Raw genomic sequence first — 20024 nt, forward strand, 5'->3', positions numbered from 1 at the left:
TTTCCATGCCTGTGTGATACCCAGCTTTGAAAGCAGAGCAGGGAGGCAGGCAGTGTGAACCTCCAATGAAATGACCTTTCACACAAAAGCTCCTCAGTGCAGCATAGGGAAATTGATTGTGAGCATAAACAAGCAGAGGACACGGAGAGTCACTCTGCCCTCATGCCTGCTTAGAAGTAAACATAAAAAGTAAAGCAATGTGACAGGCCATCCAACCGATCATGTGATGATCATGAGATCTTCATGTACATGAGGGATCTGTTGTGGAGCAAATTCTGCAGAAGACTAGTGAAGAAAGTCTAGGTAGCAGGCCTAGAAATGTACATGTGGCATTGTGAGGCTGCCTGTTTAGCTGCTAACTGTTAAAGGGAAGCAATGTGGTAAGTCACTTGACTGATCCTGAGATGTTTCTATCCATGGAGAAACAGCCAAGCCACTTCTGCTGAATTGTGAAGAGCTCTGACTAGCTTTCTGAGTATTTTTGAACACCGTCTGTTATTATAATGCACGAGGGCCTGATGTGGAGTTTGGAGGAAGGGTACTTTGTCCATAGGATATAAAGCACTTGTAATAAGGCAGACATGAGAGCTGACACATGTGTGATAGAATAGCCCTTCTGCCAAAATCTAAATCATGTCCTTAGTTCTTCCCTCTGATTCCTACCTAGCACATGAAAAAAAATGAAAACACAAGAATATTGAAACAAATTCAGATTGTTGCCAAGTAAAATGCCTATTCCAGGTCCACCAGTGGCTGCAAGCAAATACATCTTAACATAAGTGAGCGGTATTTCATTCCTGCTTCGTGAAAGCTATATAGAAAGTATACTTGCATCTAATGCGACCATGCTGTGCGGCTTGCACCCAATTTTAGCACAGCATATGCAACATTCTACTGGGATTTTCTGGTAGCTAAAAACTGCACAAATACACATTTTTAACTGGAAATACAATTTGTTTTGCAATGTTTACCTGAAGATTTGAACGCAGTAAGTTCAACCACCTACAAAAAAACATAAAATAACAAAAAAACATCAGATCACTTGTGATGGGCAACTATTAATTAATCAGTGAAAACGGCAAGCATACAATCCATTTACAGTTGCATATATTAGGTAGCACACATCCCTGCAGCGTTAGTGCGGCACAGAAAGCAGCATCATGATAATGCCCAAGCTGATGTGTGCACCGGTAAACATGCTCCCCCCTTCCCCCTCCCCCCCATCTCCCCGGCCTTGTTCTGCCTGGGTACTTCGCTAGTTTATTTTTCCTGCTTCTGTCTCCTTACCCCTTTGTCTCTTTGTATGCCTTTCTAGAGCCAGAATGCCTACAATTGGCAGTGTTCCCATTAAAAACACCTAAAAAAATGAATAAACAAACAGATACATGAAATCGGGACGGGGACATTTCCTTGCGTTCCAAAATCAGGCTGTGGGGTGGAGCTGCTGGGTGACCTGGGAGGTTCCAAGATGGGTGTGGGGGAGGGGCTTTTTGACATGATGTGAAGATGTGCACATGTACAGGGACTTCCAGATGAGTCAATGCTAGTTTATTTCTCAAGTTAGACATTGTATCGTATTTTCAAGTCACATAGCGTCAGTTCTCCTGGGGACCCCATGACTGATGTGTGTTTAAACTTTTGTTTGTAATCTTGTCTTCATTGCTCTCAGTCTTTATTTCTTTCTTCTCCTGATGCTTTCTTTAGGAGTATGCCAACTTTAGGTGCATTGGACTGGGGCTACTATTCCATTTTCAAACCAAATATGTACAATTTGCACAACGGCAGCTTTGAGAGTTAGAAAGCAATTTGTAATTTTCTGTAGAGTAGGGTGGAAGGTCACAAAAGGACCTGCTTAATGAATATTAAGCAGGTCACAATTTGTGAAGTTCTGTGATTGGCTGAGAATGCAGGGATGGAGGCCTGCAAGTGGCAGCAGACCTCCAGCCCTGCATTTGCATTCCAAAGTATTCCAAAGTAGGGAAGCAGCCCATGAGAGCACTGCCCAACGGGGAACAACCTTTACAACAAATGTTTTACAACGCGGTACCTTTACCACGCAAATTTTACAACGCAAGTCGTTACGACGACTTGCGCTGGGGGGCGCTCCAGGATAGTAAATAGTTTAATTTACTATTTAACTCCTTCCCTACTATCCACGGGGACTGGAGTTGGAATAGTAAATTAAAAAATGTACTATCCTGCGCCCCGCAACGCAAGTCGTTGTAACGACTTGCGTTGTAAAAGTTGCGTAGTAACGGCACGCGTTGTAAAAGTACGCGTTGTAACGTCGTACATCCCTGCCCAACTCCCAAAAGGGAATCAGGAACAGGTACCGCCCCAGCGCTCAGCAACTGTTCAATGCTTTGTGACTGATACATTCAGTGGCAGATCCCGAACACGAGGGTGCAGCTCTTTATGCCGCCACCTCTATGGATCACAAAAGCCACTTATGAGTCGGAATTCATTTTTTGACTTGTAAAATAGCTATGCTAGATTTTAAAAATGAGGTTTGGTGGGAATGAACCCTATGTTTTTGTTGATCATAGGCTTTGTGACTTGTAAAAATATCATTTATAATTAAGGCTCACTGAGGCATTGCACACCTGTGTCAATCTGAGGAGTAATAATTTGTACCAGGGGGTTCAGCTGGAGCTCACTAACTGGGGTCAACTGCATTTCAACAGAGTGAGCCACTCTTATTCCCATGGAAATATTTAGTGGCCTTTGTACGAGCTGGTTACGTTGCTCTTGCACCACGCAACGTGGTGCAAGAGCGACACAAACCTTAAGTCAGATTTATGAAGCCATATTAGGCCACTTTGCGTGGCCTTGAGTGGCTCCATAAATCTGGAGTACGCCAACGCTGCGCAAATTGCTGCTGTGCCTTACTCTGCCCTGGAAAGGCATTACATGGGCGTTGCGGGGGCGTTCCGATGCAAACCCCATGTTTTTTGCTGCATTCCCACAAAAAACCCATGAAAAATCCTCCCTGGAGCAGAGTAATACAAGCAGCGATTTGCGTTGCATTACATTACTCCAGATTTATGAATGCATTCAGGGCCATGCAAACTCATTTTTCATTTGCGTCGCTCTCACGCCACATTGTGTGGCGAAAGATCAACGCAACGAGGCTCATAAATGTGCCCCTTACTTTCTATTCTCCGATGGAGTAAACTTAGTTCTAGATGATGATTATTCGTCTTTGGTCATCCAACTGCCCTCTGAAGGAACCCAGAAGTAAACGACTGATCTTTGATTTACTTTTCAAGTCAAGTCAAAAAGTATGTTTATTTAGATTGTAATCTTTAAACAAGTACATAGCAATTAAAATTCTACATCAGTCTCACAGGCTAATTACAAGCAAAAATATTCTTCCACAATTTATAAAATGTCCTCACCCTAACTTTATATCATTTAAAAATGGAGGCTCATAAAATCCTTTCCTTAATAAAATCCTAACCCCGTGCGGGTTAATAAAATCAACCAATTCTTCTAGACAAGATTTAAATTCATTCATTATAAAATTCTAAAATATGAATTCTGACTTATTATGAATCTCTGTACAACCTTTATGAACTTCCCTTGTTTTACTTTTATAAAACATCAATAAACAAATCTTTTGCGTTAATATCCATGGCACATGGACTTTAACATCAGACTAGTGTGGTGGTGTGGAGGTTTGGGCATGCCAAAGCAGTTCAATTTACCGGCCATCTTTCCTGTGCTTCCCAGTAACTCCAGCCTCCCAATAGAAGAATTTTGAGTGTGTTAATTCACTGCACTGTAATCTGCCCAGTCAACTACAAAACAACAATTCTGAGCGGGATGATCTGGAATAATTGAAAAAAAGGACCATACGTACGTGAGAATGCACCAGCACATTGTGGGTGCCAACTAATCCAGACAAGCATGAGGAGCTCAGAAATAAATGACTCCCCTCCCCCATTTAACCAGAAGGCAGTAGAGTGACAGAAACACGTGAAAACATTTCAGTGACCAACTATGGATGTACCAGTCTTAAATTGAAAAGGAAATTGGGTGGCAGACAACCATTAAATCCTAGCTGCAGCAGGCTGTGTTCTAAACCGTTTTAAAACCAGGTGAAGTGACTCCAACATGGCTGTACATGTTTAAAAATGCATCAAAGAGAACAATAGCTGGAAATCACCAGATATGGATAGACCCCCATGAAGTAAATTCCTTATGGAGCTGTTGCAGACTGAGCAGATTAGACAGGGAGGAATGGAGGAAATGTCAGTTCTTTCCAAATAGAGGTCTTCTGAAGGCAGGTGCCACCCACTCACTTTGCCTTTTGAAAGTCATTAGTGTTTGAGCATCTTCTGACCTGCGTCTGCAGTTCTTGGACACCAGCCTCATACATCTTAGCGCTCCCTATGGAATAATCTCTAGTTTCCCACTAAAGACTCCAGGACTTCTTCTGGCCATTTGATCTTCATTAGGCTTCCCAATCTTGAGAAGGATGTGGTGGTCCTGTTAGTGGAAGCCTGTTCAATTTCGGTGAGTTGTCTCAGTCCTTCTTGAACAGTGAATGAATGAATATAGGCTTTGTAAAGTGCAAACTTGGCCCGGGGGCATCAAGGCGCTGCGGAGAGGGATCAAAATCAGAAATGTCCGTAGTTAGCAGAGCTTACAGATTCGGACAGGTAAAGAGCCAGGTCTTCGAGGCCCTACGGAACGAGGAGTGTATTTCCAGGGTGGAAATTGAGGGAGGAAGGGAGTTCCACAGGTTGGCTCCAGTCAACGCAAAGGCTAACAGTAAGAGAAAAGCTTGCAGAAAATATTGCATTGGGACCCTTGCGTCTTTTCTGAGTGAGATAATTGCTATGTTCACTCCTTTCCCATTTCCTTTCTTATTCATTTAGATGGCTCATCTTCTGAAGGTCTCTAGTGTCCTTTCACAGTTACGTCTCCCATTGCACATAAATAGTAACACATGGCACCTCCCTATTTGAACATTATTCAGTCTGACCAATAGCCATGTTGCAACGCATTGAAATGAAAAGGGAGAAATGAAAGAAAGACTGTGCAGTAGTTAAATTGGCTTGAAGCCCTGTTATAAACTGAGGACTGCCTCTCTAGCAGCTCCCTTCATTTCCATCTCTAATCTTTTTCTTGTCTTTTTTAATATGAACATGACCCATATTGGCACCCTCCTGAATTCAGACAATATTGGACAGTAAATAGAGTGGTGCAGTGATCCGTCATCATGTTTTTCACATAAAGTAAATCCTGCAGAGCCTCACTGCACCATTGTGGACAAGGAGTTAGTGATGGGTAAGCAGGAGTTTGAGGAATTACTACATTGCCCGAATGGTATTAAAAAAAGAGACCGTGTATACTGGTCATAGAAGGCTACAATTCTTCCAGTATACATGGCCTTCCACAGACCACCTACTACAATGATTTTAATGCTTTTTGGATTATCGCTTTGTCATGACCTTCAGTCCAGTACATCAATATGGAAAACTGCATGCTTTGTCAAGAGCCTGGGCAAATTTGTCTGCTCACTGAAACTTCTTCCCTGACAGAAGAGTCAAATGCAGTCTTTATCACCGAGTCGCTTTTGCAATCCAACACAGATTAAATCTTGCTAATCAATATCATGTATCCTGTATCATCAGCTTTGATGTTGAGTCTGTTGCCTATATGATCTCTGTAACAAAGATCTAGTTTATCTCACACTTTCTAGTATATAATGTCCTACTTGAGGAGTCATGTAATGTTATGTTATGTTAAATAAACAATTATAATTCCAGACAATTCATGTACATATAGCATTCGCTGACAACGAGGGCACGGCCAGCTCCAGACAGGTCGAATGGGACGCCTTCAAGGTGACCATTCGTGGAGTGGCGATGGGCACAAAAGTGGGACTCAAACACACTATACTAGGGAAATTGAAGGCTGTGGAGGACAGCCTGGCGCTGCTCGAAAACGAGGCGGTAGGCATGGACGGCGCTCTCACACAACTCCAGGAAGCCCGCATACAGCATGCGGAACTTTTGGAGGACTTGAGGGTGTTTGACTACGGGGAATATACCACAAGGCAGCACTCACAAGCAGATAGAGCGGGTGCGCTACTGGCACGCCTAACGCGTAATGACCAGACGAGCACTCCTATAATGGAAGTACGAGATGCCACAGGGCTGTTAACTCAAGATCAGCTGGGGATCAACACGGCATTTTGACGCTATTACACTGGACTGTATGGCGCGCCTGACCCGCTTTCGGACCAGGACTTAGAGTCCTTTTTCTCTGACATTTGCATTCCCCAATTGAGCGCGCCGCAAAGGAAGGAGCTCTCAAAGCCCATCACCTTAATGGAAGTGAGACAGGCAATTAAGGCACTTCCTAAGAACAAGGCTCCCGGTACGGATGGCTTACCGGCAGAATTCTACCTGGCGTACATAGACCTGCTGGCCCCCCGACTGCACACACTTTACAAGGAGGCACTGGAGGGGGGTGCGCTGCCGTACACGACCTCACAAGCCATGATAGTGTCTCTCCTTAAACCCGGAAGGGACGCCCTACAACTGGAAAATTACAGACCCTTGTCACTGCTTAATATGGATTTTAAAATCCTTAGCAAACTCCTAGCCACAAGACTATCCCAGATCATTGCTAATATGGTACACCCTGATCAGTGTGGCTTCGTGCCGGGCAGAAGCACCGCCCTGAACCTAAGGAGGTTAAGCCAACTCATGGTGGCCAGTGCAGGGGGAAGGGACACTGAGGGATGCATATCCCTGGACCTTAGACAGGCCTTTGATTCCCTCAGATGGGACTATATGTTTGCGGCAATGACCAGGTTTGGGATCCCACCGGAATTTATAGCCTGGGTGTCCCTACTGTATCTGAATCCTACGGCACGGGTCCGCACCAATAAATGTATCTCGGGCCCCTTTAGGATAGAAAAGGGCACAAGACAGGGGTGCCCGCTATCGCCCCTACTCTTTATAATTGCACTGGAACCCCTAATGATAAAAGTACGAACCCATGCGACCGCTACTGGTATCACCAGGCTTGCGAACCACCATGTCATCTCGGCGTATGCAAATGATATATTGCTGTTCTTGAATGACACTACCGGTCCACTGCGCCCATTATCGGAGATCTTCTCAGCTTTCCGCGGGCTCTCGGGCCTTATGATCAATGAGGCCAAATCGTATGGGTTCAGATTTCACAGACCACTAGAAGAGACACATATCCCGTTTGGCCCCTACCGTTTCCAGATAGCACCTGTGACCTTTAAATACTTAGGCATCCAGGTGTACCGCCAACCACAGGATATGCTGGAGGGCAACCTGGGAAAGGCAATACGTGACCTGAAATCTCAGGTACGCTTCTGGACCTCCCTGCCTTTGTCTGTGGCAGGCAGAGTCGCTATCTCCAAAATGGTGGTACTACCGAGACTACTCTACTTCTTCACTAATCTGCCTGTCCTTATACCGGCCCCCTTTTTCAAATCGCTGAACACGATGCTGACGGAATTGGTGTGGGGTACAGGCAGACGACGAATAAGCCTGACAAAATTACAACTCCCTACAGATGGGGGCGGCTTGGGGGTGCCGGATCTGATGGCATACGGGTATGCATGTCAGCTGCAATGGCTGGCGTTCTGGCTGGCGGGCCGGAACCTCCAAGAACTCGATATGACGGAATCCGACAGACAGCAGGGGGACATACACTGTTTGTTACTCCCAAAAGCAAAGATACCCGAATCAGCCCCACCACTACTTAGGCTGGCGCTTACACAATGGAAAAGGGCCTTACGATACACGAACAGACTTACATCATATGCACCCTCAATCCCATTGCTGGGCATCCCGTTGGGTACAGGCTTGCTGTCGGAACGGAAGCTACGCCCCTGGGCTGACGCTGGAATCGCGCAGGTCGGGGACTTCTTCTCCGATGGCAGACTCATGACGAACGCACACTTCCTCAGACAACACCACGCGCCCGCGGCACTGTTTCTGACGCATGCGCAAGTCACACATTATATAACCACGCAATGGGCGGGTGGCGGTCTGGAACCTGACACTAACACACTGACCGTTATGCTATATCTGATGGGGACAGGTAGCCACCTAACGAAATGGCTGACCCATGGCATCAGAGCCGGCAGACCTAATCCACTGCAACCCCTTAGAATGAGATGGGAGGAGGATGCAGGGCGGGCGCTGCATGATAAGGAATGGGAGAGGGCACTACGACCAAAGAAGATATCTCGCAACCCTAAATTCAAGTTTATACAGCTCATGATAGTCCACAGGTCATATCTGACCCCACATAGACTGCGGACGATGTTCCCTGATGCACCTGGAACATGCCCCAGATGTCAACAAGAAGATGCGGGGCTCCTACATATGTTCTGGTCCTGCCCTAAACTATATACTTACTGGGGCGAGATTCAACACATTCTGGGTGACTTAGCGCCGGGCAGGCCCTACACATCCGCATTATTTGGCTTACTGGGAATAGGCCACAAAGAGAAGAAGAGAAGTGTGGCTACTAGGTTCGTAGACTTAGCGCTGTTGCTGGCGAAAAGAGCAATAGCCATGAACTGGAAGTCAGCTAGGCCACCAGGCGTGGAATACTGGGGCAGGGAAGTGATACGATGGGGTAAAGCAGAGGGACAGGAACTACATAGAGAGGAGCGTAGGGGACTCCGTAAACACCCCATTTCACTGGAATGGAACCAGATGCTGACGGACTTTGAGCAAGGTATTAAGGATCAGGATGACTAGGGATACGTCTACCAGTAACAACGGTGGGTGGACTTGGTCATACATTGTAATGAACTGCTATTTGAAGGGCCTGCACACATGCATGATATGTGAATGGCCTCCAGCCATGCCCAAGGAGCGGACCTTGATAGAACCACGTGAAGACATATACTGTTTGTATACATGTAACAGGAGAACTTGGAAGAACCCATTATTGGGTTGCCATGCTTATCGCTGCCGAACCATTGCATACGTGGGCCCACAAGGCTGGATCTTTCAGTGCGGGTGGGGGGAGGGGGAGGGTGTAGTTGTGGGTTGTGGGAGTTAATCTGAAAATGGAAAACTGTGACTGTTGTTTACATACTGTATTACTCACCGTTACTATAGAAATGTTGTGCTACTAAGCGGTGTCACATCATGCCAGCCTTGGTGTACTGACGTGCCTAATAAAGATATTTAAAAAAAAAAAAAACTCATGTACATATAGCGATGATCGCCATTCTTCATCTTTGCAAACTGTCCAGGAGTTCCTTCTCTGTTTTTAAAGGAATTCATCAAAGCCTGAAAATGTCAGCTCTATGATATTAAATGTTGATTTTCTACAATGTAGCTTGTACGTGATTGACCGGAATCCCTGCAGGACTGCATTCACGTGGTTTGAATGTTCACTTTTAGTGGCAGAATATATTGTATGTTTACTCTATTGGGTTGGTCTCTGGAGAAGATAGCCTGGTCTCATTTCTTATTAATGTTTACAGCCTTGATGTCTCTCCTTGCCGTCCATCAGCCCGGAAAGTGGTCCTCAAGGATGCAGGCTACCAGGAAGATGCAAACGTGGCAGATGGACTTCTCCACACCTCCCTCGCTTTGGAAGCATGACCAGTGCACTTATGTTGAAACTATCAATGTTTGGTGAATTACTGTGTCCTGAAGGCATGGGGATTCCAACACTCAGGTAACTCCTGCAGGGATGAATCTTTCACCTTGATGTAAGTCCACACGTCACTGCTTCCTCTCCGCCAGCCACAGCCAACACTTGCTGACAACATTCCCTTCAAACAAATATTCAGACACATACTTGGAAGGGAGCTCAGTGATTTGAAAAGGACAATCACTCTGTTGAAGAATGACTACCATCTGAGAGACGACAGCCAGCTGCGTGCCACATTTACCATGTTTCATCCAGCTCCAACTCACCTGTATGAAGGTTTTAAGTTTACAAAATGTAAACTACAAATATTTTGATGGCTAGAAGTAATATGCTGCTCATTTCGTGCTTTTGAGCTTGATGATGTTATTGAAACTAAGCGTTTTTAAAAGTTTGCTCTGTGTGTCATATTGTTCACTACTGCCCTGCAGGGGCTCTGCCACAACAAAGTCAAGCAGTAATCACTGTTCACTTGTGTGATTGGGGAATGCAAATACATTTAAGACAGATGGCAATGCTTGTTCAGTATATTAGTATTATTGTTGTTTATAAAATAATGTTACTTTTTATTTTTTGTGGCAGCTTTGAATAGCTAACAGGATGCTCAGACATCAACAATTCTCTTATTCTGCATCCCCGTTTTCTATCTTATTTCCTCCACATAGGCAACCTTTTCAGATTTGACTGTTACCTTGAAATACTTTATATAATGCTGACAAGACTCCCCTTTTCACTTGTCTTGGTCACTCTGTTTTCTGGTTATTACTAACCCTGGGCATAATACTAATCTACACTAACAGAGCATACATAGTTTGTACTGATTCATACTCTGCAAATGTCACTCTGCAAATTGCATTAGCAACTAAATCAACAACAAAAAGCATATAACCAATTCACAAAAGTTATTTTTTTCAATGAAAGCATTAGGCAATGAGAGAGGTGATGATTTTGGGGTGCCCCCTAACCTAGGGGGAGGTCCAAGCAGATGCCTTGAACACAAAGAGCATAAACAAAAAGCACATCTTGTTGAACTTCGATGGTGGTCCCATCCTCTTAGGACCACCCCAAGCACAGTTATTGGCAAAAAAACAATCCCAACCAAAGGCCCTGCAAAGCATTATGGGACAAAATTAGCAGTGGGCAGTGAATATTATAGTATCCAATATCAAAATAATTCTACAAAGAGCTGCAGTTCAACTAGTCGTTACTAGATGTCCCTCACTAGTCAAATGCAAAGCATTGAAATTATTCTTACATCAAGCAGCAGTTCCACTAGTCGTTACTAGATGTCCCTCACGAATCAAATGCAAAACCATTCAAATCTTTTCATCTAGCATTTGCATTTGACTTGTGAAGGACATCTAGTAACCAGTAGTTGAACTGCAGCTCTTTGTAGAATTATTTTGATATTGAATACTATATAATATTTACTGCCCAATGCTAATCTCATCCCATAATGCTTTCCACGGCCTTTGGTTGGGATTGTTTTTTTGCCAATAACTGTGCTTGGGCTGGTCCTAAGAGGATAGGACCACCACAGAATCGTTCAATAAGATGTGCTTTTTGTTTTCAAGGCATCTGCTTGGTACTCTCCCTAGGTTAAGAAGGATCCCAAATTCATCACCTCTCTCACTGCTCACTAACTTTTCAGTTTCACTTTTGTGAAAGTACTACATGCTCTTTAGCATATAAAGATAGAGCTACTTATTTGATCATAACTGGCACTGTGCAGGATGCCATTTGCAATTATTTCACAGTCCAGAGAAGTACACAGTGCCATCAGCCACGCTATGCAGTAGTACGTGTAGTTCAAAGTATACTATATGAAGCTATGTGTAGTGCTGCTACGCAAACTATTATTACATTGACGAGCGGCAAGAATTACACAACATCCAACCATTTTGGTTCATGTCCACCATCTTGAAATCAGACCACAGATCGCAATGGCAACATCACTTTTCCAAGTCCTTGCCAACCATATTGCAAAGATCAGACAAGACCAGCTCAGCTATTTTTTCACGTAACCTCCAAACCACTTAAGACAACAATGCAAAATAGACTTATGCAACTACAGCCAAAGAACATCTCCTGCTCACCGACAGATGGGTCTAAGCACCTGGTGGCTCTTGCAGATCAGCTGTGCATCACTGCATCTGCCAAGAGGTGCATGGCGGCTCCATTTTGGTGGGGGTATAGAGCTCCTGCAAAGGATGACCCTACATGGATTACATGCTTATGCAGTTTTAAAGATCTGTTTCATGTGTTTACTGAGACTAGATTCTTGCTAGTAACTATCCTTTTTTTTTTTTAAAGGTCACCGACATCCTAACACTCTCTGTGATTCTAAAATATTATTAAAAATATGAACATGCAAAATAAATGAGCATGAACAAGTCAAGTCTATGTTTTATCTCATTGCTGTTCCCGAACATTAGAAGGCATTGGCCTTGGCATTTGGACAACTCTAAGTCTGATAGGCTGATGCTGTGCGCGCAGTCACATCCAGGCCTCCGCCCTAATCTTTTTAGCTCAGGCCTCAGGTGTGTTGCCAATTACTTAGCGATAGTTCTGAATGAGAGCTTTGCAGAGCTTAGTTTGATCGCTCATCTACCCGCTGCTTACAATCCCCGACCACTGAATGCCAGGAACAGGTTCAATTTGGAAATTGTATCAATGGATAGTGCGATAAATGCTGTGGTGGCAAAAAGTGTTCGACCATGGTATGGAAGATCCATACATTATCCATGAGCCTATATTTCATATTAAGGCGAAAAAAGTAAAAAAAAAAAAATACAAAAAAAGTATCTTATCTTCCTGATTATGTTTCTACAAAGTACTCCATTTTAATATTGAATAATCTTGAAAAAATCTGCTTTCTGCGACCCTTGTCCACTATGGAGCAGCCATAAAGATGTAGAAACAAATATGCAAATGTATTGGACTTTAATGTTTATACTGGATTTTTAATTTTACATCAGAGTTTTGTATAGATAAAGGGATTGCCAAATACTATAATGTGAAGGTTTTTTCTTTACATAGCACTACACTTTAATATATTAAATAGTGTTATTTTATTATGTATTATTAAATTGTTATTTTTATTATTATTTATTTGTGTATTTTAAAAGATGTAGTTTGTGTGATTTATTTTTAATAGCGAAGGCGGGGCGATAAATGAGGCTGAAGATTTCTTCCATTTTCCATTCTTTATTAATAGTCGGGCTGTGGCGTTGTAGAGAATGTCTAAACGTTAACATCTAACATTCTAATAAATAAAAAAGTAGCGCACTGAAGCCTTCAGGGATGGAGAGGTGCAGGTGTAGAAATGATGGCGCAATAAGAATCTTCGATACTGGTAGAATTATTAAAGACAGGTCTTTAGTAGTCAGCCTGGGTAATTTGCTATAGATGAACGAAAACAATAAAATCCAAGTAAAAAAAAAAAGATTTTAATATTTGTATTGCGCTAAAGAATATTGGGGACAATCTTCTGCTGCATGCAGGCCTGTTCAGGCTATCACATAAAACAATGGAGACTGTGATTTAAGGCACAGTTCCTGCTACGGTTTTTCAGTGACCAGATTCTTAACCCCTTCCAGGCTGATGACGAGCTCAGCTCGTCATGAGCGTAACCTGCCGTGCGCTCATGACAAGCTCAGCTCGTCATGTAAAGTGGTATTTTCAAAAGTACCGCGTGAAAAGCCGCCGCAGCGATGCGGTTAAATAGTTGAAGAGCAGGAGCAGTGGTATTTTACCACCTTCGAAAGCGGCAAACAGTGTCTGTCAATTTGAAGGCATGTGCTGCTTCTGGCTGGTAACATTACAGCCTTCCTCAACATATCTAAAGTAAATAACAGAACACAAACCAACTTGACAACACAATTACACCACAGCAGGGCCCAACAAAAGACAAAACAATGCAAGACAGTAACAGTACAACACAAACCACAGCAGCCCCTCAACAAAATGCCACACAACAAATGTTCACAAACATTCTTGTCACTCATTAGCACCTCCTGAAACTTGCTTTCCTAATATGGTGGTAAAAGAAGATTGTACCAACCACTGCCTTTTACATTCGACCAAGGACATGGAGCAGCACCAGCCTGAAATGTTTTGTGTAGGGGCCCATCACATTATGTGATCTCTGGATTCACACCTGTATTTCAGGCGTTCTCTAGTTGTCACTATTATCCTTGTTTTGGCATATGGAAGGATCGGGAAAGCAGGTGGCTAAAACATGAAACCGGGAATAACCCTAATATACTTTAGGTAGTCGTGAGAATATGGAGATTGCATGTCACAGAGAACATAAAAAAGAAGAAAGAGGTAAAAAACCTCCCTAACAAGTAGCTCTCTGAAGAATGCACGTAATGCGGAGTTATATACAAGTTTACTAGCTGTGGACTGTCTTTAGTTCTGAAATATAAAAGGAACAAAATGAAAAGCTTTACTCACCGGTTTCTCTGTAGACATTATTGATGAAATGCTCACTGGGTTCTTGGAGTTAAGGTTTCCTGTAAAGAACAAAGGAATACCGTGATTTTTTATTTAGATTGCTGAAAGTGCTTAATTTGAGCCGGTGGTTTGAGGTGCTTGGCACTGAAACTTAATTGTCAACACCGGCACTTATAACAGCTACCACATGACAGCGCTGTTTGTATAATTTTTAGATGAGAAGAACACGAATTGTTTATTAATTCAGCCACGGTCAGTAGTAGGAGTTCCTGCAAGGCAGTGACTTGGGGGGGGGAGGGGGTGAAACAGGGTGGGGGGTAGTAATGTATGGATTACGGAATATAACAAGTAAGTAAACATATAAACATATAAAACTAATTTCGTTGTGTGCACTGCATCACCAAATGCGATGCAGTGCGCGCAACGCAAATTTGTTTTATTTATTTATATGTTTACTTACCTGTTATACTCCGTAATCCATCCCCCCACCCTGCCCCTCCCCCTCCCGACGTCACCGCCCTGCAGGAACTCCTACTACCGACCGCGGCTGTATTAATTCAGTATACACTAAAACAACTAATACCACCGTCCAAGCCAATTTTGCAGCTTTGGTGGCCTGGAATAGTCTGAATTGTCACACTTTGTGCAGTAGTGGTTCTGTAGGTACTGTCATTGGCAGCATGGCAGTGGCGATGAGTGATGCAAGTTGCGGAGCCTCCAGACTAGACCCCATGGCACGTTTTTTGCTTATTTACAAATTAAGCACTGAACAAAGTTCCAAAGCACACCACTGGTTAAGGAAAGTACCACTCAACAAATTGTGCGTTTGAAGGGGATTATTGATCACGTTTTATAATTTCTTTTAGTTTTAAGAGGGGGAAACCCACCCACATCTACAGGGGAGGGACAGGCTTCCCTGGCTCAGAGTGGGGCTGTTTTTTGATTTTGGGTGCCCGCTCTGTCTGCTAACAGCTTTCCTCATGTTTTGACCAGCCTACCTTTCATGATGCCCTCCTTCAGTGCAGGTGAGCCACTCTGGATCGGTGTAGAGATGCTGCTGGTAGGTGGAGATGGGCTCAGCTTGCCAATTTCCGAGGACGTCGTGTTCCTCGGACTTGACAAATAGTTTATTTGATGAGAGCAGTTCTGGAAGCACACAAAAGCAACATGAAGATGCGTTTCACATATTTAAGACCCTAACGTTCTGTGCAGCTCTTAAAATGATATATTTGCAGTTTATTATTTGTTGGATTAGCAGGATGCAATACATGTATTTTCAGGGTAAGTAAATGGAGTTAAGGGCTTAATTTACGATTACCCCTGTATTTTGTGAAGCAAGAAAACACACAGTAAAGCAGCTCAAGACCTGGCTGTTCGAGCAGTAGCGGACCCCCCCCCCCCCCCCCCCCCAGCGCCTTGAGACCCTCCGGGTGAGTAGTGCGCTATACAAATGCTCTGATTGATTGATTGATTGTAATGCTGGCTGAAGTATTACTCCCCGCCATACCTACATCCCCACTTCAGAATGGGTGATAAACAGTGATAGTACACCTTTTCTCAGTTTTGCACTGCAGACCTCGGAATGTGCTATTTTTTCATGCACCAACTGATACAGGTTTTACCTGATAAGAAAAGTGAATTGGAAGGGTATAGTCAGGGCTGAACTGGCCATAGCGGGCACCGGGCATTTCCCCAGTGGGCCGCCAGGGTGGGGGACAGTTCTGGGCCCCTGGGGGGTGTTTTTGTTACTGGGGGTCGGCAATATCAACCCCTTGTAGCAAAAACAGCTGAAACCAGTCCTAGCAAACAGCTTGGCCACACCCCTGCAGGGGTGCCGGCCGAGCAGTTTGCCAGGGCCTGTTTTGGTTCCCAGTACGGCCCTGGGTTTAGTAATATTTGCAAGTTGTAATCTCTGCTCGAATAATAAACCTTATTTACACTGCACTTTAGGATGACCCGCGGAATTCGAATTAGGGGTGGGTGGAATACGCAGAGTTTTACAGAATTCCAAGAAGCTACATAAAAACCTTGCAAGATTTCTCAGAGTTTCCCGAGCGGTGGAATTCGGCACGTTGCTCTGCTCGCGTTGATTGTTCGCACCGGGAACTTGATCTGTGCAGTAAAATCAATGCGAACTGGACCACGCGTTGCACCAGGGGACGCTGCTTCTTTCTGCCTCTCGAGTAGATTTTCTATGCGAACAGCAGCTTTTTTAACAGAAATGGGTAGTGACCTGCCGCGACCATCCGCATTGAGAAATCGAACTGGGAGGCGTTTTAGTGCTTGATTTTTTTTCACAATCACCCTCGTTAACTTAACGTTGGTGAGACGCATGAGAAAAGAAACGCTGCCACACAGTGTTTGGCAGAGGTTTTCCGGAACTCCACACTCCAAGCAAAGCTTGATGTGGGCAAAACTCAGCGAACTCAGCCGGCGGAGTAGAGTTTATCACCCATCCCTAATTGGAATGTGCCGTGCCGACAAAGAACATCACCATCAATCTGACTTATTCTGGAAAGTACCTTAAATAAAATCAATACAAAATCATATAAAATTTGATTGCTGTTCAGACTTTTCATGCCAGTGGCAGATGTCCAGAAAACATACAACTCTATGTAAGCCCCAGAGTCACTAAAAGGGCCTCCACGGCTTGAAATAAAGTGGTACCATGCAAATTGATAGTTAGAATACAGTGTACAGCGGATCTGAGCTAGAGCCAAATGTGAAATACTAATCAGTAGATGTTATTACAATATTGCTATTAAGAACTCATAATATCACTCTTTCACGAATAGGCTCCCCCACAAGTCACTCACTTGAAGTCTGGCCCTCGGGATAGGGCTGTAAACGTTGAAGCTGGCTACCTCCCTAAAACCTGGCTGGTAGAATATACACTCAATTCAATTGTGCAGATTCATCATATTATGAGTTCTGCATGCCAGGATGGGAAATCATTTGTGAATACCACACGTTTTCCCATTTTGTTTCTGCCCAAATAGGCATTACCAGACACTAGAAAGGTGGGCCTAAAACAGAGAAATAAAAGCATATTTGTTACTGTCATAAATTCTAATTTATAAATGAAAGGATAAAAATGCCTTCCAGATCACCTTCAGAAATAATACAAAATACAAAAATATATGCTATTCCAGCAAGATGAAGGGCAATATGTTCAGCACCATTTCTCATATTCATACCAATTGACAAAACACAACAGTAGCGACTGTCACTGCCTTGTCTGAGAACCCCCTCCTCCCATTGAAAAGTAACAGCCTCCATCAAAAATGGATGAGCATAATCAATATCAGATTTCAAAAAGCATTGGCAAAGCCAACAGATCTAGCTTATATTGTGAGTTCTAACTAAAACATTAATGAAAAAGACTGCTGATGTGAGAAAAACAAAACCAAAAAGATTGCTTTCTAGGCAATAAGATGAATAATTTAAGGTGTAATGATTCAGTGTACTATTGAAATGTTAATAGTCCCCCATACATTTCAATGCAAGCACTTCATAGGATCAAAATGATGCACAGTGCTACCAGTTGCATGAAGTGAAAGAAAAATACTCTGCTGAGTTAACCAAATCCCTCTCAATGAAAGTTTTAAAGGGTTGGTAACTATAGGTCACAGACAGGTGCATTGTTCTAAAAAGGCCAGACCTAAAAAGGCATATGTCAGGCACAAGAATAATCACAGAAACATACAACCAGATTGAGGGAAGCCATGGGATGGGGGATATTTGCGCATGCATTGGAAGACTTAGATGCACATTTTTCACCAATTGATTATGTGGCACTGGATAGATATCCATTTTTCAGGAGGAAGCAAGGTAAGACTGAAAGTGTGGATGACTGTGTTTCTGCTTTGGCTGCCTTTGTGTTAATGTGCAGATTTGGGGCACGACAAGATAAACTTATTTGGGATAAAATAATGATGCATATGAGTAACCTGAATATTCAAGATAAACTGCGGGTCAATGGTGAGTCTCCTTTAAAAGATGTGGTAGCTTTAGTGGAAAAAGCATAACTCACTGGAAGATGGGCTAAAGCTGTTTTAGATGAAGCACAAGAAAATAAAATTGTGAATAAAATTTCCAGGCTTCTAAATAAGAAAGGGTTAGAGAACAATAAGGGGGCACCATTTCCCAAAGAGTGAAAACTAAAGGATGGTTTGTGAGAATAAAATTATGTGTTCAAGCTCGAATGCAAGTTCTAAGAAATGTTTCCATTGTGGTATTGCTGATCATATGGCATTTTATAACAAATGTCCTGCCAGGAATCAAAGTGCTTGGTATGTGGAATTGTTGGCCATTATGCTAGGGTGTGCAGGAAAGTTTTACATCATAATTTTTTTTTAACTATATAAGAGAGGAAAGTGATGAACATTTGGAGGATTCTGAAACTATAAATGTTAATCATGTATTTTGTATTGATTATGATATTCTACTTGTGAATCAAGTAAAACTGAAGAAACCTATCTGTGAAGTAAGCATGGATGGGGTGACTGTTAATGTTGTTGCTGATTCTGGGTCACATTTAACCATTGTGTGTGAAGAGATTTCGATGAATCAATTCTTGCGCAATTTGGGCACACACCTGAAAAAATTAGAGATGATAGCAAAAAACTACACTGACTACGGGCTAGATTTTTTTGGTTTCCAGGAGTTAGAATTACAATTCAAAGATCAATGGCAGCTGCATCAGAACGGGGCTGATGGGGTGGGGGTAGGCTGATGAAAATATAATATAGCCTTATAGCCCGCCGTGGCGGGCTATACCGGCTATTAAAGACCCGCTCCAGCGTTAAAGGCCTGTGCCGAAGACAAGGGACTTTAACACGGGAGCGGGACTTTAATAGCTGGTATAGCCCAGCTATGAAGGGGTATAAGGCTATTAGAACATTCTGCGACTAGAGGGCAGAATGTTCTAATAATTTAAACAAAGGCTTCTTGGAGCCCGAGGGGATTGAAATCCCCTCGGCCTCCGAGAAGCCTTTGTTTAAACAACATTGGAATGTTGCTTTGGGGGCCTATACCGGCCCGTAGAAGCACGGAGCACTCCATTGTCTGCAATGGAGTGCTCCACATTCCAATGTTCTAATATTAAATAAACTTACCTGTCTCCGTCGCAGCAACCACCACTGCTGCTGCCTCTCACCCACTCAGAACCAGAAGCACACAGGCTCCCTGCCTCTCCCAGCCAATCACGATGCTGCAGCAGTATCGTGATTTGTCTTAGAGGCCAAACTGACCACTCAGGCAGTGCCTGAAAGCCTAGGCATGTTCTCCAACACAGCTCAGTGGAGAACATGATAAGTACGCATGACGGTTTTGCCGGCCCAAAAGGACTGGCCAAACCATCATGAGCACTTAGAGGAGTACAAACCACTCCTCACTCTACTCTGACGGCGGCAAGCCTAGCCCCACCCCACTCGACCAGGGTCCGAATTCCACTAAGAAAAAGGAAATTATAACATCTCTTGTTATTATAATTTCCTTTTTCTTTTTGCACTGCTCGCTGAGCGGTGGGGCGGCACTCCTCCGCATTAGCGGAAGAGTTGCCACTGTCGAAGATAGTAAGGCAAATTTTAAGTTGCATGTGTCAAAGAAAGGACTTTCAGTTTTAGGTTGGCCTAACATGGCACATTGGGAATTATTTTAAATCCAGATAGTTTGGAACCTGTGTTGATGTTAGGAGATAAATTGGATGCAAGCACATATATTTTAGACTCATTTCCATAGGTATTTTCATTGAAGGTAGGATTATTTAATGATTTTGCACATCAAATTGAGTTGAAAGCTTCTGCTGGTCCAAGTGTTCACAAGGTTAGACACATACTCATATGTATAAAAGAAGTGGTACAGATGGAATTAAAAACAAATGGTTGAGG

General features: G+C 43.4%; 1 protein-coding gene across 1 annotated transcript in view; it reads right to left on the reverse strand.

The window, feature by feature from the left end:
* The window catches only part of ADGRD2 (adhesion G protein-coupled receptor D2), a 387169-nt gene that overhangs the window by 17954 nt on the left and 349191 nt on the right, over positions 1-20024 (reverse strand). The window contains exons 21-23 of the mRNA XM_078640338.1: positions 15132-15279; positions 14134-14192; positions 972-1002 (exon numbers count right to left, since the gene is read on the reverse strand). Of these exons, the coding sequence (XP_078496464.1) occupies positions 972-1002; positions 14134-14192; positions 15132-15279 (238 nt within the window). The remainder of the gene's footprint in view (positions 1-971; positions 1003-14133; positions 14193-15131; positions 15280-20024) is intronic.

The sequence above is a fragment of the Lissotriton helveticus genome, chromosome 5_1 (genome assembly GCF_964261635.1).
Source record: "Lissotriton helveticus chromosome 5_1, aLisHel1.1, whole genome shotgun sequence".
Lineage (NCBI taxonomy): Eukaryota > Metazoa > Chordata > Amphibia > Caudata > Salamandridae > Lissotriton > Lissotriton helveticus.